At 37.1% G+C, this 20,253-nt stretch overlaps 1 protein-coding gene across 4 annotated transcripts in view; it reads right to left on the reverse strand.

The window, feature by feature from the left end:
- HERC1 (HECT and RLD domain containing E3 ubiquitin protein ligase family member 1) overlaps window positions 1-20,253 on the reverse strand; it is a 196,323-nt gene that overhangs the window by 129,274 nt on the left and 46,796 nt on the right. For all 4 annotated transcript variants that reach the window (XM_004374646.2, XM_023729707.1, XM_023729706.1 and 1 more), the window contains exons 3-7: window positions 16,052-17,007; window positions 8,972-9,067; window positions 3,927-4,121; window positions 2,621-2,932; window positions 433-529 (exon numbers count right to left, since the gene is read on the reverse strand). In XM_004374646.2, the coding sequence (XP_004374703.1) occupies window positions 433-529; window positions 2,621-2,932; window positions 3,927-4,121; window positions 8,972-9,067; window positions 16,052-16,981 (1,630 nt within the window). In that variant the 5' untranslated portion in view covers window positions 16,982-17,007. The remainder of the gene's footprint in view (window positions 1-432; window positions 530-2,620; window positions 2,933-3,926; window positions 4,122-8,971; window positions 9,068-16,051; window positions 17,008-20,253) is intronic.

Genomic DNA, 20,253 nt, shown 5'->3' on the forward strand with positions numbered 1-20,253 from the left:
AGTATCTTCACAATCAACCTTCCAGGCTGTTCCCAGAGGTACCCAGTCCCTTCAGTGAACCATTAGAACAATCTATTTATGCTCTTCTTACAGCACTTACCTCACGCTGTCTTGTATCATGCTCATGTGGGCTTGCTTTTGCTACCCACTAGATTATAAACTTTAGGATCATGATGGTATCTTTCTTATTCCTGAAACCCTACTTCTCCTGTTCACAACAGGCACTCAGTAAATGCTTGCTGGATTTAATTACATCTTAAATATCAGCACCAGAATCTAGGTATTAACTATATAAAATGATCTTCCTCTAAGCTTAAAACTAACAAAATTAATGACAGTTGTTGACTATTAAGACTACTATCACTCCTTCTCAGTAACTGTAATCATTTCTATTTTTCTGTGAGAATAACTTCAATTTTTAAAAAATCTTACCTAATCTTCCAAAGTCTCCTTCACCCCATGTGTATAATTCACCATCCTCTGTGACGGCAGCACTATGTCTATATCCAGCGGATACACAAACCACCACCTGAATTGCACAAAAAGTGAATTTGATGAGCACACAGATACTAAAACGTATTAGTCCATATCTGAGCCTATACACAGAGACTTAGAGATACCGATATTTAAAACTCATCTAGGAATTGCCATGTATAATTGTGAAGGCTGTACCCAGGACAAGGGTACCTACCTAAGAGAGAAAGTAAGGGCTGAAATACAGCCTATGTTCTACTTTCCAAGTCATGAACCCTGGCACAGGACTGCATTCATCTGGAGGAGCGAACACTTTCCTTAATTCACACAAAGTCAGTGTAAGGGCTAACAGGGGCCCTGACTATATCAACCCAATCACTTGCAGGACTACTATCTCACCAATCAAGTCTTTACTCAAAGAGTTGGAAGGAGGTAAGCACCCATGGAACAAGGCCAATTTTTAAAGTGTTAATAGAAAACCTCCAGTCCTGACTGATCAAGAAAAATTCATTACATAATAGGGATAACTCTCAAAAAAAAGACATACAGAAAGACCTAAGCGGTATATAAGCTTATATTAATTAAACTCCTGACGAAATCTCTTTACACTCAAGTAGCTATACAGCTGGTAAGCAGAAACAGGGAAATAAGAGCATACAGCAACAAAATTGTGGGCTCATTCACTTCTTTTAACACTGACCAAAATCAAGAGCTGAGAAAAGATACACAGAAAAAATGTCTACCTAATAGCTCTACATCTTTTTAATCTCCAAAAATCAGAACTCAGTTTAGGAAATTCAAAAGTTATATTCAATTAAAACTATTGAGCACCTAATAATGCTAGGTATTATGTTAACAACTTCGATATTTTTACCTGCAAATTATTAATTTAAAATTTTGTATATTTTTCCTTCATATTTATACTATGTTATGTTTAACTGACTGTATTTCTGCTTTAAAATGGAACATAAAAAGAAATATAAGTAAAGGAAATTACAAAGAGTTAGTATCAAGGAAAAAAGAAGGTACGAGAAAGACCAATAAAATACAACTCCAAATAGTATTTATCTAAAGTTTCTTAAGGCCCCATATTCAACATCTTATAAAGTACCCCTGATGTTTTCAAAGTGGATTATCCCAAGGCCCATTGCTTTGAGGTTGATATTTAAGTTAAAATACTGGAAGTTGACCGCCCACCCTGTCGGACAATCTCCCATGAAAGAAAGTGGCCCACTGTAATTCTGGAATAAAATTAAAATTTAAACTTTACAAAGATTTCTATATAAGAAAACTTTCATAGGAAGAATGCAATCTTAAAATGGAAGACCCCATTTACAAGTTTAGGAAAATATCTTCACCTCTTTAAAGAAAGGTAAAACACATTTAAAATAGAAAGAGAACTAAGCTCAATTCTGGAGCCCTGGTAGCTCAGCTGCTAACCATAAGGTCAGCAGTTTGAATCCACCAGCCACTCCCTGGAAACCCTATGGGGGCAGTTCTACTCTGTCCTATAGGGTCGCTATGAGTCAGAATTGACTCAACGGCAACAGGTTTGTTGTTTTATTTTTTTAAGCTCAGTTCTTAATGGCATCAATTATTAATGTGTGACTTTGGGCAAGTTACTTAACCACTCTAAGCATCTCCTCATTCAGGTCTCTGTTAAAATGCCACCTCCTCTGAGAGGACCCTTTGACCTCATTCTCTAGTATAACACTATACCTAGTCTCTATTAAATTTTTTACATTTTTTTCTCTACAACCATCTGGAATTATTTTATGTGTTTTCTTTATTTATTTTTATCTCTATCCCATCAGACTAAAGCCCCATGACAGCAAGGACCCTGTCTGCCTTGTTCACTGCTATCTGTCTAATGCCTAAAAGTCTGCTTGGCATTTGGAAGATGCTAAATAAATATTTGTTGAATGAATGATTGTCAGTTTCCTTATCTATAAAATGGGAATAATAACCACCTCACACAGTTGTTATAGGATTAAAATCAAGTAATATATGTGAAAGTGTTTTGTAAACTATAAAGATGTATAAAAGGTAAGCCTTCAGAAAGAACAGATCAAAATGTGAACAGTATCATCAATTATAGCACCACTGCATCTAATTATTTTTTAAATTGAAAAAAGAAAGCACATACCTTTCCCTGCAGAGGGCCCTGAATAAGCTTGGGATATTTCTGTGTTGAACTATTTCCATGTCCTAGTTTCCCATAATCGCCATCTCCCCAGCTGAAGACTTCTCCTTCTGTTGTAAAAGCTAAAGTGTGGCCATCAGATCCTTTAGAAGATGAAACCTTTCTGATGGACCTGTGAGGCTCAAATGTTAACTTTTTTAAAGTAGACTGATTATTGGAATCTCCAAGGCCCAGTCTCCCATAGCTGCCTTTACCGCAAGCTCTGACAGAGCCATCCGTAGAAATCACAAAAGTGCAATATTGTCCAGCTTCGATCTGTAAGCAAACAAACAGAATTATAAATATAAAAGGCTTCTGAGAGAATCCAAATTTAATTCTTAAGGCTAGTTTTATCGAGGAGGCTCAAAGGAAGTCTTTTAAAGCAGAATACTACATGACTCTCCATAGAGAATTATGAACAAACAGAAAATGAAGGAAACAATGGCTTTTTCTTGTTGACTTTACTGTCAAGCTCAAATTCATGTATATTTTATCTTTTAAGGCTATCTACAGGTAATGGTTGAATAGAGCACTGGTGGCATCATGGTTTAAGAGCTTGGCTGCTAACCAAAAGGTCGGCAGTTCAAATCTACCAGCGGCTCCATAGAAACCCTATGGGGCAGTTCTACTCTGTCCTATAGCGTTGCTATGAGTCAGAACTGACTCGATGGCACCTAACAACAATAACAATGGTTGAATGAAACAACAAAGTAAATTTTTTTAGTCTCCTCTTATAATTTGGGAAGGACAAGAAATAAAAATCTTCCTATAAATTCCTTAAGGTCTATTATGGCAAGAACTACAGAAAATTATTCTAAACCATATATTGAAAAAAAAATTTAAATAATAAAATAGGCAAAAAAAAAAAGTCTACCTTGGCTAAAAGACAGCAACAAATGTAAAAAAGTGATCATAATAAGAAAATTAAGTGCCAATCTGGCAAAGAGAAAATTACAGTTCTTATTTAGTCTTATTCACTCTTCATGCTGAATATAATGGTAAAATCTGTTGCCACTCATAACGTTTTTTAAAAATCCAGATCCCAATTTAACTTTTTGAAACTCAGAAAAGCTGTGAGTCATGGGGAACTGAAAAATATTTTTCTGTTAAAATGAAAAATATTGATACAGAATGGTACAGAAACATTGGTAAAGAAACAATCAACAAAGAACTTTCACTCATTTAAAAAACACTCAACATTATTTAAAGCAAATATGCACGAATACATACTTCATCATCTACCAGCTCGTAACGTATAGGGAGAACTCACAGTCTGAGCATCAGAGAAACTAGGAGCCAGCTTAGGTTGTAATATTTTCTCCTGTGTGCCTTCCACCAACTGATGGCTGCTGTTGCTCCCCCAGACGTACACCTCACAGGTTTCCGAGACAAGGGGAGCGTCGCCCGTCTGAATGCTGTCTGGGCTAGCACATGTTCTTGAGTAGTCTGAAGCCATTCTGCAAACCTATTAAAATTAAAAACATGGAATAAACAGTCAATAGCCTCATGGAGCATTTTCATAAATAGTCTCTGAAATTACTCTTAACTTTCCTTCTTCTGTTAATACTCTCAGCTGCTCCAATAATCTAAATACAGTACAACACATCTGGTCTTGAACAGAGTGGGCTAGAGTATTTACTTCTGCAGAATACACCATTAAAAGATACTAATAAAGGGGGCAAAAATGGGGAGAGGGAGACACAATTAAGCCTTTTTTAACTAAAATTTTTATTACATACAACAGCATTACAAAAAAACAAAACTTGATAAACAAAGTTGAAAAAACACACCACTGATAATCCTACCATCTTAATAGATGTTATCTTTTCATATATGTTCTTCCAGAATTTTTCATACTCATGTTATCATAGTAATATATAAAAATGATAAATGATACAAGAGGTATCATGTAAAATTCTCCTTGTGTCTACCTAATCTTCATGATTGAATATCTAATATTTCATCTAATGTAAAAATCACAATTTACTTAACCACTTCCGTTAATTGGACATTTAGATTCTTTCCACTTGTATGTTATTATGAACCATTTTTAAGAATACAGTTCTTACTGTATTTTTTATTACTTTCTTTAATAGATGTAAGACTACTATCTCCAAAAATTGACAACAATCTTATGATTCTTGAAACCTACTATATACCAAATTGTTTTCCAAAATGGTGGCAGTTTTACTGTCATCAGCAATATACAAAAGGAGGGCTGTCCTAAGAAGGATGAAGGCCCGGAGTAATTCAGCACACACACACACACACACACACACACGCACACACACACAAGTCATGAAGTGAAAAGCCCCAGGTCTCTCCCACAAAACCACAGGACGCAGCGTGGTCACCCCAGTTCAGCTGTCCTACCCAAGGAAGAAGTCTATTTGAGAGTACCAGTCCTCACTGCATTCATACCAATAATGCGTATTATATTTTTAATTTTTGTAAACTTAAGTGGGAAAAGCAGATCCTATTATTTTAACTTCATAGTTTCTTATCAGCAGAGCTAACATTTTTTCATCTGTTTGTTTACCATATGTTGCAAAGTGAACGAACATCTGCCCATTTATTTATTAAACTTAATGTTTATTCACTTGTATGAAATCAATAAAGATATTAACTCTGACTACAGCTGTTGTCAATTTGTTGTCTGCCTTTTAGTTTTTCTTTTGCTGACTCATATTAATTAAGCAAAACAATAAAGCAAGAACCTTCAAAAGCCAATATATTGGTTTGCCAACCCATTAAATAGGAGAGGATAATTTTAGTCAGAATCTTTAAATATTATCCAAAACAATAGAACACGTGTGTCAGACAAATATTTTCAGTGAACATGAGGACGGCTGTGAGGACATACAAAATATGCTTAAGTGAAGGTGCCAGTCCCTAAGAAGAGAGCTAAAATTTTGCTGGAGGTGAGAGGAGGATGGTAGGGCCAAGAGAGTTTTACAGTTTTTCACCTAAAGATCTATGACTACAATAGGGCTTACAAAAAGATCACAGGAAAAATAAAAAGAGAATGTAGAGAGGAAAAAAATCTACTCACAGGGCTTTTAAATGTATTTCTAAAAAAAAAAAAAAAAAATGGAGGGCTGATAGGACTCTGAGAAGATGGCAGCAGTGGCAGCAACACAGCTTTCTAATCACTCTGATCATCACATGGGGCACCTGGAAAGTAAAACTCCAAACCCAGCTTTAATGTTCACAACAAAACTAGGTGACAAAGTAACCCCAACAACTCCACAATGTAAGCAGAAGGGGACAAACCGTCATCAAACACAAAACCTGCACAGTATCAGCATCTGTGCAAGAGGAAGCAACCGAGTGTTTGACAGAGCTTAGAACAGGAGAAGCCCAAAACAGGCAATCAGGTGCTCACTGGGAAGTATACTGACCAATCTGAGAACAGCAGGTGCAGCTGGGAAGGGTTTGCCCTTCCTGATAACAGGTAAATGCCAGAGGTCCATGATAAGAAGTTGTAAAGAAGCTAGAGTGATCTAGCTCTGTAAACTCTTGAAATTGACCAGCCAGAGCACCCTTACAAGACAGGGCTCCCACAGGAAGGAGAAGTTCCAGAAAGCAGAATCAGAATTGAATAGGATAGGGACAACAGAGAGGAAAGATAGAGAAGGTCAAGAGAAGCGTTGGGGAAAGGAACAAGCTGGGAAACTACCATATTTTTTAACATTACTTAAAAACAATCAAGGAAGGGAAGTCTACGGAGATAGAAAAGCTATCCTGAATCCTACCCCATCCTAAAAGCTGAGGAAAACTAATTTTATGCAAAAATAAGGAAAAGTATCAAGATCAAATCCTATACAAAGTTATTATAAGAAAGAAAGAGGATCAGAAGAATAATTAAAACAATAAAAAAAGGAAATGGCCAACAAAGCAGATCAAATTGTAACATATTTCAAAACATGCGAAAGGGGATTAAGAAAATGAAATAAGACATGAAAGAGAAACACAAACCTGCATTAGAAATGCTCAGACACGAGGTGACAGAACTCAAGAAAGAAGTAGAAATAAAAGAAAAACATCGTTTTTAGAAATTAAAAGAGTAACATACATACTTAAGATACTCAAGAAAAAAATGTGAGTCAAAGATGATATATTCTCAGAAGTGACTTTCAAGTACAAAGGGCAAAGCAATTATTAACATGCAAAAATGCAGGGAATCTTGTTCCTATGATCCTTTGTTGAGGAATATGCTAAGGAATGAGCTTCGGACAACCAAAAAAGATTACAAGGGCATCAGCACAGACACTGGTGATTAGCATTAAACATGTAATTACTTGTAGAATTTAGATTAAATGAGGGTTAAAAGGCAGAGCATATGTAACCACATGCTCTGACTATGTATATATAACACAACTATAAAAGATGGGGAAAGCATATGTAAAAAAAATTAATGGTCTCAGTAATCACACAGGGGTAGTATTCACCTTGTTATTTTAAGACTGCTGTTTGTGTGTGTAATATGTGATTAAAACAAATGAGTAATTATGGGACATTCTACTTCTATCATCCCCTGTATCGTTGGGAACCAGCATTCTCATTTTGGAAGAAAGAAGATACAGACGTAATATAGAAAATGATAAGTAAAAATGTTATAGTTTTGAATTTGAATTGAAAGTATCAGTATACTATTTTAGCTTTTAAATACACACACACACACATTTCTGAGCTTCTGTCCACTATAAAAGCCTAGGCACAATGACTAATTTGCTAGTGATGAGCATCTCTAGCACTCTGATTATGGTCTTAAATACCATTTCCCACTTAAAAAAAAAAAAAAGTACTTTTTAGAGAAATAGCCAGTTGATTCCAGGTCTGGGGCAAGAAATGTACAAAATAAGCCTGGAACAATTTGATATATCAGATAGCAAGGAAGCTATCCAAGCCAAGATTACTAGGCTTACGCCAAAAGAACTTAGCAACTACCCTCAAGATACTCCCACTGGCCAAGGATGGAACAATATGAGCTTCACTACTGATAATAATTCAATAGATTGAAACTCCAATTTGTTTAATGAGTTCATAATGGTATTTTTAAAACAAAATTAACTGGTCAAGTTTGGAAGATGATAGGTAACCAATTTAGTAAGAGAACTAGTAAATTTTTAAAAAAGGTGGGGGGGGGGCAGGGAATCAAGCATTTACCCTGCCTTTCCTACGTGAACTGTACCAGAGTAACCAAACAGTCAAAGAGGGAAGTACCTCTTTACAAAAAACATTTCAACTAATAAATGAAAAAGAAATCACAGAACTAGAATATCACCATTTTGCAACCACCTGTGAATTAACAGATGTAAGCATTAAGGACTGCTAATACCACAAAAAGGGAGACAATCAGTCATTATGAGTTTCCCGATGAAAGAGCACACCACCATGCAGAGTCTTGCCAAAGGGAACAAACATGAGATTGATCAAATCTCTGGATCTAGTTGCCAATTTGCAAGAAATACTGGGACAGAGAAATAAATTGAACTGCATTATGAGTAATCAATCAGCAAAATCCAGGCTGAGGGAAATTCTACAGGCTAAAAAGCCCAAGTTCCTGATCAAATACACTGAAGGAAAATAAAGGAATAGAGGGGGAACTTATAAACTAAGAGATTTTTAAAACATCAAAAGAAATTTTTAGATAGGCAAGACTGGGCTACAGTGTCTAGGGATGCACACCTGGGTGACACAACTATAAACATCAGGAAGTGATTGCTCTAAAAGTCAGGACAGTAGTTACTTTGGGGAGGTGGGAAGGGATTATGATAAGGGCATGAAAAGACTTCTGGGGCGGCTGGCAAAGTTCTATTACTTGACCTGGGTAGAGATTAAACGAAACCCATTGCCGTCGCGTTGATTCCAACTCATAGCAACCCTACAGGACAGAGTAGAACTACCCCATAGAGTTTCCAAGGAGCGCCTGGTGGATTCAAACTGCGAACCTTTTGGTTTGCAGACGTAGCTCTTAACAACCACACCACCAGGGTTTCCAGGTAGAGATTAGAAGGGTATTTATTTTGTAATAATTCATTAAACCATACATTTGTAGGTGTGGCTTTATCTGTATTTCATAAAATTAAAAAAAAAAAGTTTCTGCACGATACAAAATTAAAAACGAATAAAAGTTTATACATTGAAGTATGACTCCGGACACCCCAGCTCCACTCTCTAGAGGCAACCACTGATGGCATTTTCTTTTGTATCTTTCCGGAGACTGAATGGATTATATTTAAGGGATAAATACACGCCATAGCATTTTAAGACAAAGTAATTTTTAATGCAAAAGCCATGATTATTACATACCTCTTCAAAGAGACATAAAGCTGCTTCATAGAGCGAGCACAAGCCATCAGATGTTCTGGTTGGCTCCCTCCACTGACTCCGATCAGCAGATGAACCCTATAATTAAGACATTATGGGGATACAGTGTGGAAAGAAGACACGTGTATTAAAACCACTTAAATAGTCCACAAAAACAGCATTTATTTCAGGAACTGTTTACATGATTATGTGCATTGAGACCAAATCCTAACTCTGGGTCATGAAACCAACTTTGACATAGAAGTGCTGTAAAAAGACCTGGCCACAGAGTGAAATGACACAGGAAGTGCCAATCCCTCACTGACTACCTTATTAAATAGCGATCTATTCCAAGGGTCACACGGCTCTGGAAACATCTGAGGCAGAATTTTGCCAGTTACACATTCTTTGGGTGACCAAGATTTAGGAAATGGGAACTCAACAGACACGCTACTCCCCTGGGGCTGCCTTATTCATTGCATTTAAGGATACAGGCAAGCAGAACATAGTCAGCTTGACTCATGACCTTGACCAGAGCAGTAGAAAGTCTGTCCTTCCCTTGCTAGTTTCAGCACAACCAAGGCCCAGGAAGTCCATTCATGTAGCCACCTGACTGCAATATAGCATCTTTCTCTTAACACAGCTAAGGAATCACAGCACTTCTCTGGGACTAAATAACTACTCTCCACAGTACGGCCCAATGGCCATGACAGGAAATCATTCTCTCATTGAAAAATGATGTATCAGAAACTATACTTGATCTCTAATGCCTCCTCAAATTTCCGTATCTTTAAATCTTCAGAATATAAATATCTCATCAATCCTATAATTGTGAAATTATCATTGGTGGCCTTATTTCAAATTATCCTACATTATAAACATATTCATATCCTAGATGATCACCTGGCAAATATACTATAGAAAAGACACCTACTATGGAGAGGAAGTTGGTCTAGATGCCCTGTAAGAACTCATTCAACTCTAAGATTGTATGATTTATCAATTCAAATTATATGAATTAACATGATTCCTAAATAATGAAAGAAATGTGTATTTCGGATCAAATGTAAATTTAAATCTAGTTTTTATTTTAACAGCACTTAAAATTTTTTAAAGTTTCATAATACATTGAAGTTTTGCAGTTTTTTTTTTTCCTAAGCAGGACTTATACAAAAGGATTCCTCGTGGCACAGTGGTTAAGTACTTGGTTGCTAACCAAAAGGCTGACAGTTCAAACTCACCAGCGGCTCCATGGGAGAAAGATGTGGCAGTCAGCTTCCGTAAAGATTACAGCCTTGGACACTCTATGGAGCAGTTCTACTCTGTCCTACAGGGTCACTACGAGTGGGAATTCGACTCGACGAATGGGTTTGGTCTGGTTTGGTCTTATACAACGGATCTGTGCAATGGGTTTAGTTTGGTCTCATACAACGGACCTGTGCAATGGGTTTAGTTTGGTCTTATACAACAGACCTGTGCAATGGATTTAGTTTGGTCTTATACAACGGACTTGTGCGATGATCATGAAGATGGCGCAGGACCGGGCAACATTTTGTTCGGTGATATATATGGTCAGAGCCAACTTGACTGTAACTAACTAACAACAACAACTATATATTTATCTGCCCTCTTTCTCTTCCACCAAGTAAATGTGGTGAAATTTTCATCAGCCTACATCTACTGGTGATCTACTTCCAAAGAATCAGCTGTTGAAAACCCTATGGAGCACAGTTCTACTACGACACACATGGGGTCGCCATGAGTCAGAACTGACAACTGGTATGGGTACATCTACTGGGAAGATACACAATAACTTTTTTTTCCCCATACAAAATTTTCACAATAACAACTTTTAAATAAAAACAGTAAAACCGCAGCTACCCCCAAATTACTAAAATATGAATCACTTTGGAGAGTTTTCCAAACAGTTGAGTGTTATGTGGCACAACTTTTAATTGTCATCTGACAATTTCCCTTCTGCCTTCAAAAGTGCCTATAATGAAGTACAGGTGAATTCTTGGCCTATTACACCACTCTCCACACCCTAGCAAAGCTGCAGAGAAATTCAACCTTCTGTCTCTTCACAGGTGGCTCTCGCTTCCAAATGATCTCTAAGGTCTTTATCAGTTGAAATGTAAGGCTTTCTGTTGTCACGGTTTCCATTTACCACCACCTCATCACTAATAGTTAATTTTAATTATTCTCTTTTTGCTTGCTGTCATTAATCCTCCGCTTCTCAGATCGCTTCTTCTAAACATCACAGCCAATCAGAATCCTCCAATCATGGCACATTGTTCATCATCTTTAGATCTTTGACTCTATTTGACTAGTTTTTTTTATTGCTGGGTCATCAGGCACTGACCTTTTGCTGCCAAGTCGGCTGCTGTCTGAAGCTCACACTTTGAGTAGTACGGCTTTAGGGGGCCACTTGGGAGTCTGGTGTCATATTAGACATTGAGTGTTCAAAGATAATGTAGACATACAAAGTGTTGTCATACCTGCAAATACTCTGACAAAACCTTTCCAAATTCCATTATTAGTTGTGTAGCACTTCTGGGAAAAACACAATTGTAATCTGTGGCTCCGTTACTTAAAGGCCACCCCTAGTGGTCACCAAACCAAAGCAGAAGAGGAGCAGCCTGCTGTACCTTCTAGAAGCTGGCATCATCATCATGATCCCTCTTTTGTGCCTTTCTGCAATATGGAGGAAATGCTGAAAACAACAGAAGATTTTCAGTAACAGAGAGACCTGGTTTAAATCCAGGCTCCATCATTTACTGGCTGTGTGACTGAAGGTAAGTTTCCCCATCTTTAGTTAGGAATAGTGCCCATATCATTTAGAGCTGTTAGGAATATTAACTGAAATAATGTATAAAACACACTTAGCAAATTTCCTAATACACAGTAACTGTCATTATTTTGAATCATGTCCACTGAGGAAAAAAAAAAAAGAGACCCTTTAATAAATTCTTGCTAACTTTAAAAATATCCAAACTGTCCAGAGGTGAGATGGGAAGGCAGACAGTTTAGGAGCTGGCTGAATGGACACTGGGAATCAGGGGTGGAAAGGAGGAGTGTGCTATCACAGTATGGGGAGAGCAATTAGGATCACATAACAATGTATGTATAAATTTTTGAATGGGAGACTGACTTGAAATGTAAACTTCATTTAAACTACAACAATTAAAAAAAAAAAATCCAAACTAATAAAATATACTGCAAACCCTGTCTACAGTGACTATCACTGATTTCTTTTCTTCCCAAAGAAATCAACAATTAAGGGTGAGACTATTCCAGTTCCATTAAGTTAGGATTAAAGACATCTCTAAAACCCACTCTACACAGAAGTCTTACTGTGCTTTGTAAACACATTACATAATTAAAAAATAGGCCTAATGCTAACAATTTTTAAAGAAATTAAATTTTGGAATATATAGCACATTAAATGTACAACTTCATACACTGTTAATGTACCATAGGAAATTCAATGGTCCAAATATAAAGTGGAAATTAAAATACAGTTTGGAGTTTCACAGGTCTTCCTTTTAATTGCCTTCCTCTTAAGTATCTACCATCGAAAATAAGTTATACCTTATTTTTTTTTCATGTTTGTCCATTTGAGATACTCAGATAAGGACAAAGACTGGATGGTGACCATTTTCTTATGTTCTTACTGTATGGCTTTACTCTATTTACAATTGCTTCAATAACTCCCAGTGCCTATAGGATATAAGGCCCTGTCTGTATAATATCCCATTCTAACTCATACATCGCGGGGCCTGCTCTCCCACACTTTGGTTGCTTTGTGAATTCTGGTCCTCTCATATGAAAACTTCTCCTCCAGTGCTCCTCACTCACATATCGCATGTTTGCAAGCAAACCTGTCCTACTTTTCAACTAAACTGAGGGGTCCCACCTCAATAAGGCATTCTTTGCCCCTTCCCCTCCAGCCCTCTTCCTGTGACCCATAGCCTCTTCCCTGTGCAGACGTCTATACAGCCATTATGTGGAAATTGTCTGTGTATCCCTCGTTCGTTAAACTGTGAGCTGCCTGAGGTTATGGGCACTACAAGGCTTATTTATCTTTTTAACACAGTGCCTAACAATATCTGGCACAGACTGCTCAGTAAACCCTACTGGCATCAAAGGCCAATGGGGCTTTTATTATTTATTTCTTATCATTCAAAGATGTACAGTAACATTCTTTCCTGTTGTTAGTCGCTGTCAAGTCAGCTCCAACTCATGGAACAGAACAAAAGACTGCCGGGTCCTGTTTCATTTTCATGATCATTGGTATGTTCGAGTCCATTGTTGTGGCTCTTGTGTCAATCCATTTCACTGAGGGTTCCCCTCATTTTTGCTGACCCTCTACTTTACCAAAGATGACCTTTGCTAGCAATTGGTCTTTCTTGATAACTTGTCTATATTTAAATGTAAGTTAATGAGTATCTTGTACACTCCCACTCAAACAGAATTAATGATATGTGTGTGGGGTGGCAGAAGGTAAGAACCACACAAATAAATATAACTCATAGATTGAACTTATTTTTTTGTTAGGCCTTATGCCAGATAATTAAAGGTTATGTGTGTCTCCCTCTAACCTGTAGGTTGGAGATAAGTTCTGTTCCAGTTGTTCAGAGGTACAGAAACCTAAGACAGGGAGGAACAGGTCAGGTTGGGGCCCAGTGTACCAGGAGGGGCTCTAGACATTTTCTGAGTTCTCAGAGAACACAGTCAAGTATAAGAAACATGGGTTCTGGAGACCAAGAGTGTCAGACTCTACCACTTACTATGCAAGGAAGAATAACAATATAAAATTCAATAAATAATCTAATAGATAATCTAAATAATCTAATTCAATAAATAAACTTGGAAGACCAATCTGAGAGTTAATTAAATTCAATTTAATGTAGGCCTGGGGTGACTCTGAGAGCCAAACAAAATCAAACGCACAAGATTCGTCCCAACAGTAGCTCTAGAATTCTGAGGAAAGCAATGTAAACTTCTGGGGTGCCCTCGTCCCAGTAAGGAGCTATACTGTAGGGTAGAGCCTTGGAGTGTAAGGAGGAAGGTGCCTTCTGACTAGGTGTATTTAGCATTTTGTCCAGGATGAAAGAGGCCAAGTGGAGAGAAAACTAGAAGAAATCCAGTAATAAAATAAATTTATCATACTTTATGTCTACTTTAAGGCAGGCTTTCATGGGAAAAAAATTAGCTTGATTATTATTTATTTATTATATGATTAAACTGCATAAAGTGGTCAGAGAAAACATGGCTTTACAGACAGATTTGAGATTGCGAGAATTACACAGAGCACTTAACCCAGTGCCTTGCCTCCAAGTGCTTAATTAGTAGTGTATATTATACCTGTACCAAAGGCAATGCAAAATAAATAGCCATAAAATGAGGAATGAAGGAACTTCTCAGAAATATTCACAGGCAAGCATGAATCAATACATTATTTTAGGTCATTAAATGACATAACATATTTGAAAGCAGTGTAAATAGAGAATGTTATCAAAAAGTATTCAGAATCAGAAAATAAAATTAGTAAAACAGGTGTGCAAGTGAGAGGATTTAAATATTAAACAAGAAAAACACACAAAGGGGCCTAACTGCCTTTCCCAGGTGTTCCCTCAAGCCTTTCTGACTTACATTATAGTATCCCTGGCTCTTGGTTTCCACCCAGATGAAAATCAGACAGCTCATTTCAACATTTCATATCCCAAACAAAGCACTGCATGCTTTTCTTGTCTTATTTTTATTTAACATTAAGAAATTCAAATTTTCACACACTTTATGATCTAAAATCTCCAAGCACTTATCTATGACAAAACTGCTGGTCAAAAATGGCCCAATATTCATCACTCGGTTCACAAACGCAAAACATAAAACAGGTGAAAACGTAAATGTCCCTGATTTGAAAATAAATTCAACGTAATTGTTTTTTATGAAACATTCCTGTCCAAGAGCCTTCTGTTTGGCGGGGGGGGGACTTGAAATATACATACATAACTTACAAGTGGCATTTTTATGGTTATTTTAACTAAATACATTTGTGTTGACGGCTGGTAATAAAACTCACCAGAAAGACTGATCGACGTGACCTAACTGAAACTGAACCATTTTGTAAATGTTTCAGTTTTAATATTCTAAATTTGTATTCTTGTGTTCCAAACTTTTAATTTTTGGTTTTCACAAAGGTATTATATTTCCAACTTACAAATTCTTGAAATTGATCATGCTGATCATATTTTGGTTATGTTTGATCATATTTGATCATTTAATCATACTTGATATTTGAAAATATTTGACCATATTGTATTACTCATTCCGATATTAGTTTCTTTATGATAGTCAAGCGACTAACTACAACACACTTTTCCACAGATTTTTGCTTAGTTCCATCTTCCCTTCATTCAGCTCTTTGCTCAAATGTCACAACTCAGGGAGTCCTTCCCTGGCCATATTTAGTAAAATAGCACCCTTTCCCCCTTCCCACCCTCTTTCCTGAGCCTGTCACTCTCTATTCCCTTTCCCTCCCTTATTTTTCACCTTAGAACTTAACCACTATCTGAGATTACATAATCAGGCTATAAACTCCCACTAGGCTGTAAGCTCCACTGGGACAGAAGCTATATTTTCGTCTGCTGTACCCCCAGTGCCTAGAATGATAGTTGGCATATAGTAAATGCTTAATAAAAATTGAGGAGAATGAAATTGGATTTTTTCCAAAGATCTCCACACTTATTAGCCAAGGCCCTCCATTTTACATTAAGTTTACCAAAACACAAAGAAGTTGGATGAATTTCCCAAGTTCACGTAAGAAGCCATACAACTACAACCCTATCTCCTGATCCAGTGGTCTTAACACTATACCAACTGGTCTGTCCTTGAATTATATATTCAGACCAATACACATAAAAGTGTCTTTACTCAACGTATATAAAATATTAACTAACCTAACAATCACTAGAAGAACTCTCAAATCATTCACTATTGCCACCAATTCATTAAAAGTCGGGTTGACTTTTCCCAAAATTGACAGATAAGAATTTTAAAGTTGAGATTTAAAATACGTACCAAAGAACACCTCATCTGCATTAATATAGTCATGAAGCAGTCAAAGCTGATCATTCCTTCCTGGCTTGATAGTAGTTTGCTTTTCTCCATGGTATTTACAACCGCTGAAGCCCCCAGAGCCATTTCTATCCATTCAAGGAGATACCGCAAAGAACCTCGCTGAGCTGCTAAACCAAGCAGCAACTCGGAAGCTAATCTACGACCTAAAGTGTCTGCCCCAGAATTGGGAATAGTTACGCCTTTAAGAAATGTTGTTACTTGTGATAAGCAGTCCAAGCCCATAGGAGGAATCTTGCTTTCGTTTGCTAAAGATAATGGTGGCAAAGAGCTCACAACTTCAATTGCAGTATGAATAACATCATTGCAAAGACTCAGACCAGGTCCTGACACAGGCATCATCCAACTTTGTCTTAGAAGTGCAAATAATAAACTTAGACCAGTTCGAACACCCATTTCTATAAGTGCATCAGTGCTTGACCGTGGACGTTCACTAACGGAATGGACATCTGCTGAACCAGAGCTGCTCTCTGGAGAATGCTGCTGCTGTTTCACTTTGCCTTTGTCATGGTATTTATTAGAAAGTGCATAAAAGACACGCTGAAGCACAAGCAGTCGTTTTCGAAGTGCCCCAGCAAACGGGGAATCTGAACATACCATCTTGGCCAGAGCTAGCTGGCTGCTAAGAAGGGCATCCAAGTAGTGGTCCTGCTCATCACTTGAAAGAGATTCACGTTCAAAGTCTGGCAACTGTGGTCCTTTGAGGCACAAAACTTGCTGGGGCAAAGGTACTACTTCCTTATTGCTGACCAGTTTAGAATACAGAACAGCAACTCCCTCTCTTGTAGCAATGGATTCACTGTCTTCTGTAATCCAGGAGCTGTTCAGGTGTTCAAGCCATTTCAGTTTCACCGGTGGAACCATAGTTGCCATGTTGATTTACTCTTCAGCCATTAGTCCTGAAAAGAGAGAAAACAGTCAAAAACTTACATGAATGATTCATAAAATGTTTCTAAACTTCCATTTTACATTAAAATTAGTGATTTCAAATTGGTGAAATCCAAATAAAATTTCTGGAGTTTAGTTAATAGTAATGTACCAATGTTAGTTTCAGTTTTAATAAATGTACCATGGTTAGATGCTAACATTAGGGGAAACTGGGTAAAGAGTATGTGGGAACTAGAATAACTAGAAAGGATAGATAAAGTACATAGACAGAAATATATACACAGGACAAGGAGTCAAGATTCTAGGGATGAGGAAAATGCATAGAAGTGAGCTAATATTCTGAAGATGCCTTCCCCCTGAGGATATTTGCCAGTTCTGAACATAGAGCAGGAGGCTGAGAATCAGAGTCTGCCTATGCAGGTTTGCTGCTTGAGGATAAAGAAATCAACAGAGCTTTTCACTGTGTTGACGAGCTGTTATTATTGTTAGCTGCCATCAAGTCAGCTCCAACTCATGGGGACCTTATATGTATAATAAAAACGCTGCCCAGCCCTATGCTATCTTCATGATCCTTGGTATGTCTGAGTCCATTATTGTGGCTACTGTGTCAATCCATCTCACTGAGGGTGTCTTTCATTTATGCTGACCCTCTACGCTACCAAACTTGAAGACCCAAGGTCTAAATGAAAAGAGGTGGAGAACTGTCCCCTTAAGATATCTGCTGCATTAAAAAGTGGCATACAACAGAAAGCCAAGAAACTAAGCAGAAAGTCTTCGAAAAGCAGAGCAGAGTTTTCAGCAGTCTGGCACGTTGAGATATGAATTCAAGTTCAGGATCTGCAGGGAAGGGGCTCCATGAACATGAAAGCACTGCAGGGCTACAGTCTAGATGCCAGGCAAACCAGAGTAGTTTGAGCCTAACCAAAACTACAACCTAGCTTTGACTCAATCCTCCCTCTAACTGCCCGGCAGAGGAAACAGAGCCTCTGTAACTTTTATATACAATGTCCATCATTTAGGTAATCAAAAATTACTAGGCATGCCTAGAGACCAATATCATACTAAAACCCAAGAAGACAAACAAAAAAGGCGGCTCCAAAGGTGATCCAAATATTGGAGATATCGGATAACAACTCTAAAATAACTATAATTAGCATGTTCCAAAAAGGGATGGTGGAAAAATCAGATAAAAAGATCGAAAATTTCACAAGAGAATTGGAAAAAATAAGAAAAGATGAATGGAAATTCTAGAACTGAAAAACACAATAATTGAAATTAATATGTATATCAGATCATGTCTTTCCCTCTGCTTAAAAACTCTCAAAGGCTTCCACTGTCAGATTAAAAGGTGCAACCCTTAAAATTCTTACTATGAGTGACAAAAGGTCACTACACAACCTGGCCTATCTACTAACTCTCTTACCTCATCTCCTACTTCTCTGCTGTTTACTTGGATCCAGACACACTGATTTTCCTTCAACTTGTAGAACACTGCTATTTTCTCAGGCTAGAAATCTCCTTCCCCAGATATCAACATTGCTTACTCCCTCATCTCCTTCAGTTTACACTCAAATGAGACTTTTAATGACACCCTGCTAAAAATTACAATCCAACCACACTCAGCCATTCTCTTTCTCCTTTACCTGGCTTAAGTTTTCTCTATAGTATTTATCACCATTTGACACACTGTATATATTGTACTTTTTTTTTTTGTCTGACTACCACCACTAACAGGGTAGACTCCAGAAGGGCAGGGATTTCTTAAATACATTTTATTTACTATTGTATTCCCAGCACATAGTAAGTGCTCAATAAGTACTTGCTGAAAAAATTACTTAAAAGCTAAGTTCTCTGGGAGAAAATGTTCATAAAACATTTCTCTTACACAATAAAAAAAAATTTTTTTTTTAAATCTACCTGACAAAGGACTGGTATCCAGAATATATAAAGAATTCCTATAACTCAATAATAAACGGATAATCTAATTTTTAAAATGGACAAAAGATGCAAACAAAACCCCACAGAAAGGTATATGAATGGCCAATAAACAAACAATCAACAACATTATTCATCAAGAAAATGCAAATTAAAACCACAAAGAGATACCATTACACATCTACAACAATGGCTAAGATTACTAAGACTGACAATACCAAATGTTAACAAGGGATGTGGAGCAACCAGAACACTCATACATTGTTGATGGCACTATAAAATGGAAAAACTACTTTGGAAAGACGTCTGGCAGTTTCTTATAAAATTAAATATATACCTACCCTATGACCCAATAATTTCTCTCCTAGAGATTTATCCAAAAGAAAGATTATGACCATAAAAAAGACTTACAGAAGAATGTTTATAGAAGCTTTATTCTATATACTGGAAACAGCCCAGGTAGTCATCAACAGGAGAATGGATAAATAAGCTGTTTATATTTATAAATGAACACCACCCAACAAAAAAAGAATAAGCTGTTTATTCACACAATAACATGGATGAATCTCAAAAACATTATGCTGAATGCAAGAAGTCTTACACAAAAAATAATACACATTGTATGATTCCCTATATTAAGTTTTACAACAGCCAAAATCAATCTATGGTGAAAAAAAATCAAAATAGTGGTTGCTTCTAGAGGGTAGGGGCATGAATTAACTGGTAAGGGGCATGAGGGAACTTCCCGGAGTGATGGTGAAGTTCTATACTTTGACAGTGGTTTGGATACACAGATGTATGCATTTGTGAAAACCCAGTGAATGTACACTTAAGATTTCTACAGCCCATTACATGTAAATTTTACCTCAACAAATGTTGAACTCTAGTAAATGATAAGTGTTTGGGGGGAAATGTACCGACATCTATAATTTATCCTGAAATGCATCAAAAATAAGATGCATCGATATATGCGTGGGCAGGTACAGATTGTGATAAAACCAACAAGTACAGTAAAATATTAATGGTAGAATCTGGGTGGTGGGTATATGTTCATTTTAACCCTTTCGACTTTGCTTCATGTTAGAAAATGTCCCTAATGAAACACTGCGAGTAGGTAGGGCTAAGTCCTGTCTCTTAGGCAAACCCTCACACCTGCCAGGAGTTTTCTTTCCATGACAGAAGCAGATCTTCCAAGAAGAGCTGCAGTGACAGAAATCTCAGACTGGTTGAAAGGAGTTTCCTATTTCTCAATATGCCCTGTTAAATTCTAAATATAAAATCTGATGACACTTGCCTTCTCAAGCTTATGATTACTATGCTTA

Source organism: Trichechus manatus, unplaced genomic scaffold, assembly GCF_000243295.1.
Source record: "Trichechus manatus latirostris isolate Lorelei unplaced genomic scaffold, TriManLat1.0 scaffold00030, whole genome shotgun sequence".
In the NCBI taxonomy this organism is placed as follows: Eukaryota; Metazoa; Chordata; class Mammalia; order Sirenia; family Trichechidae; genus Trichechus; species Trichechus manatus.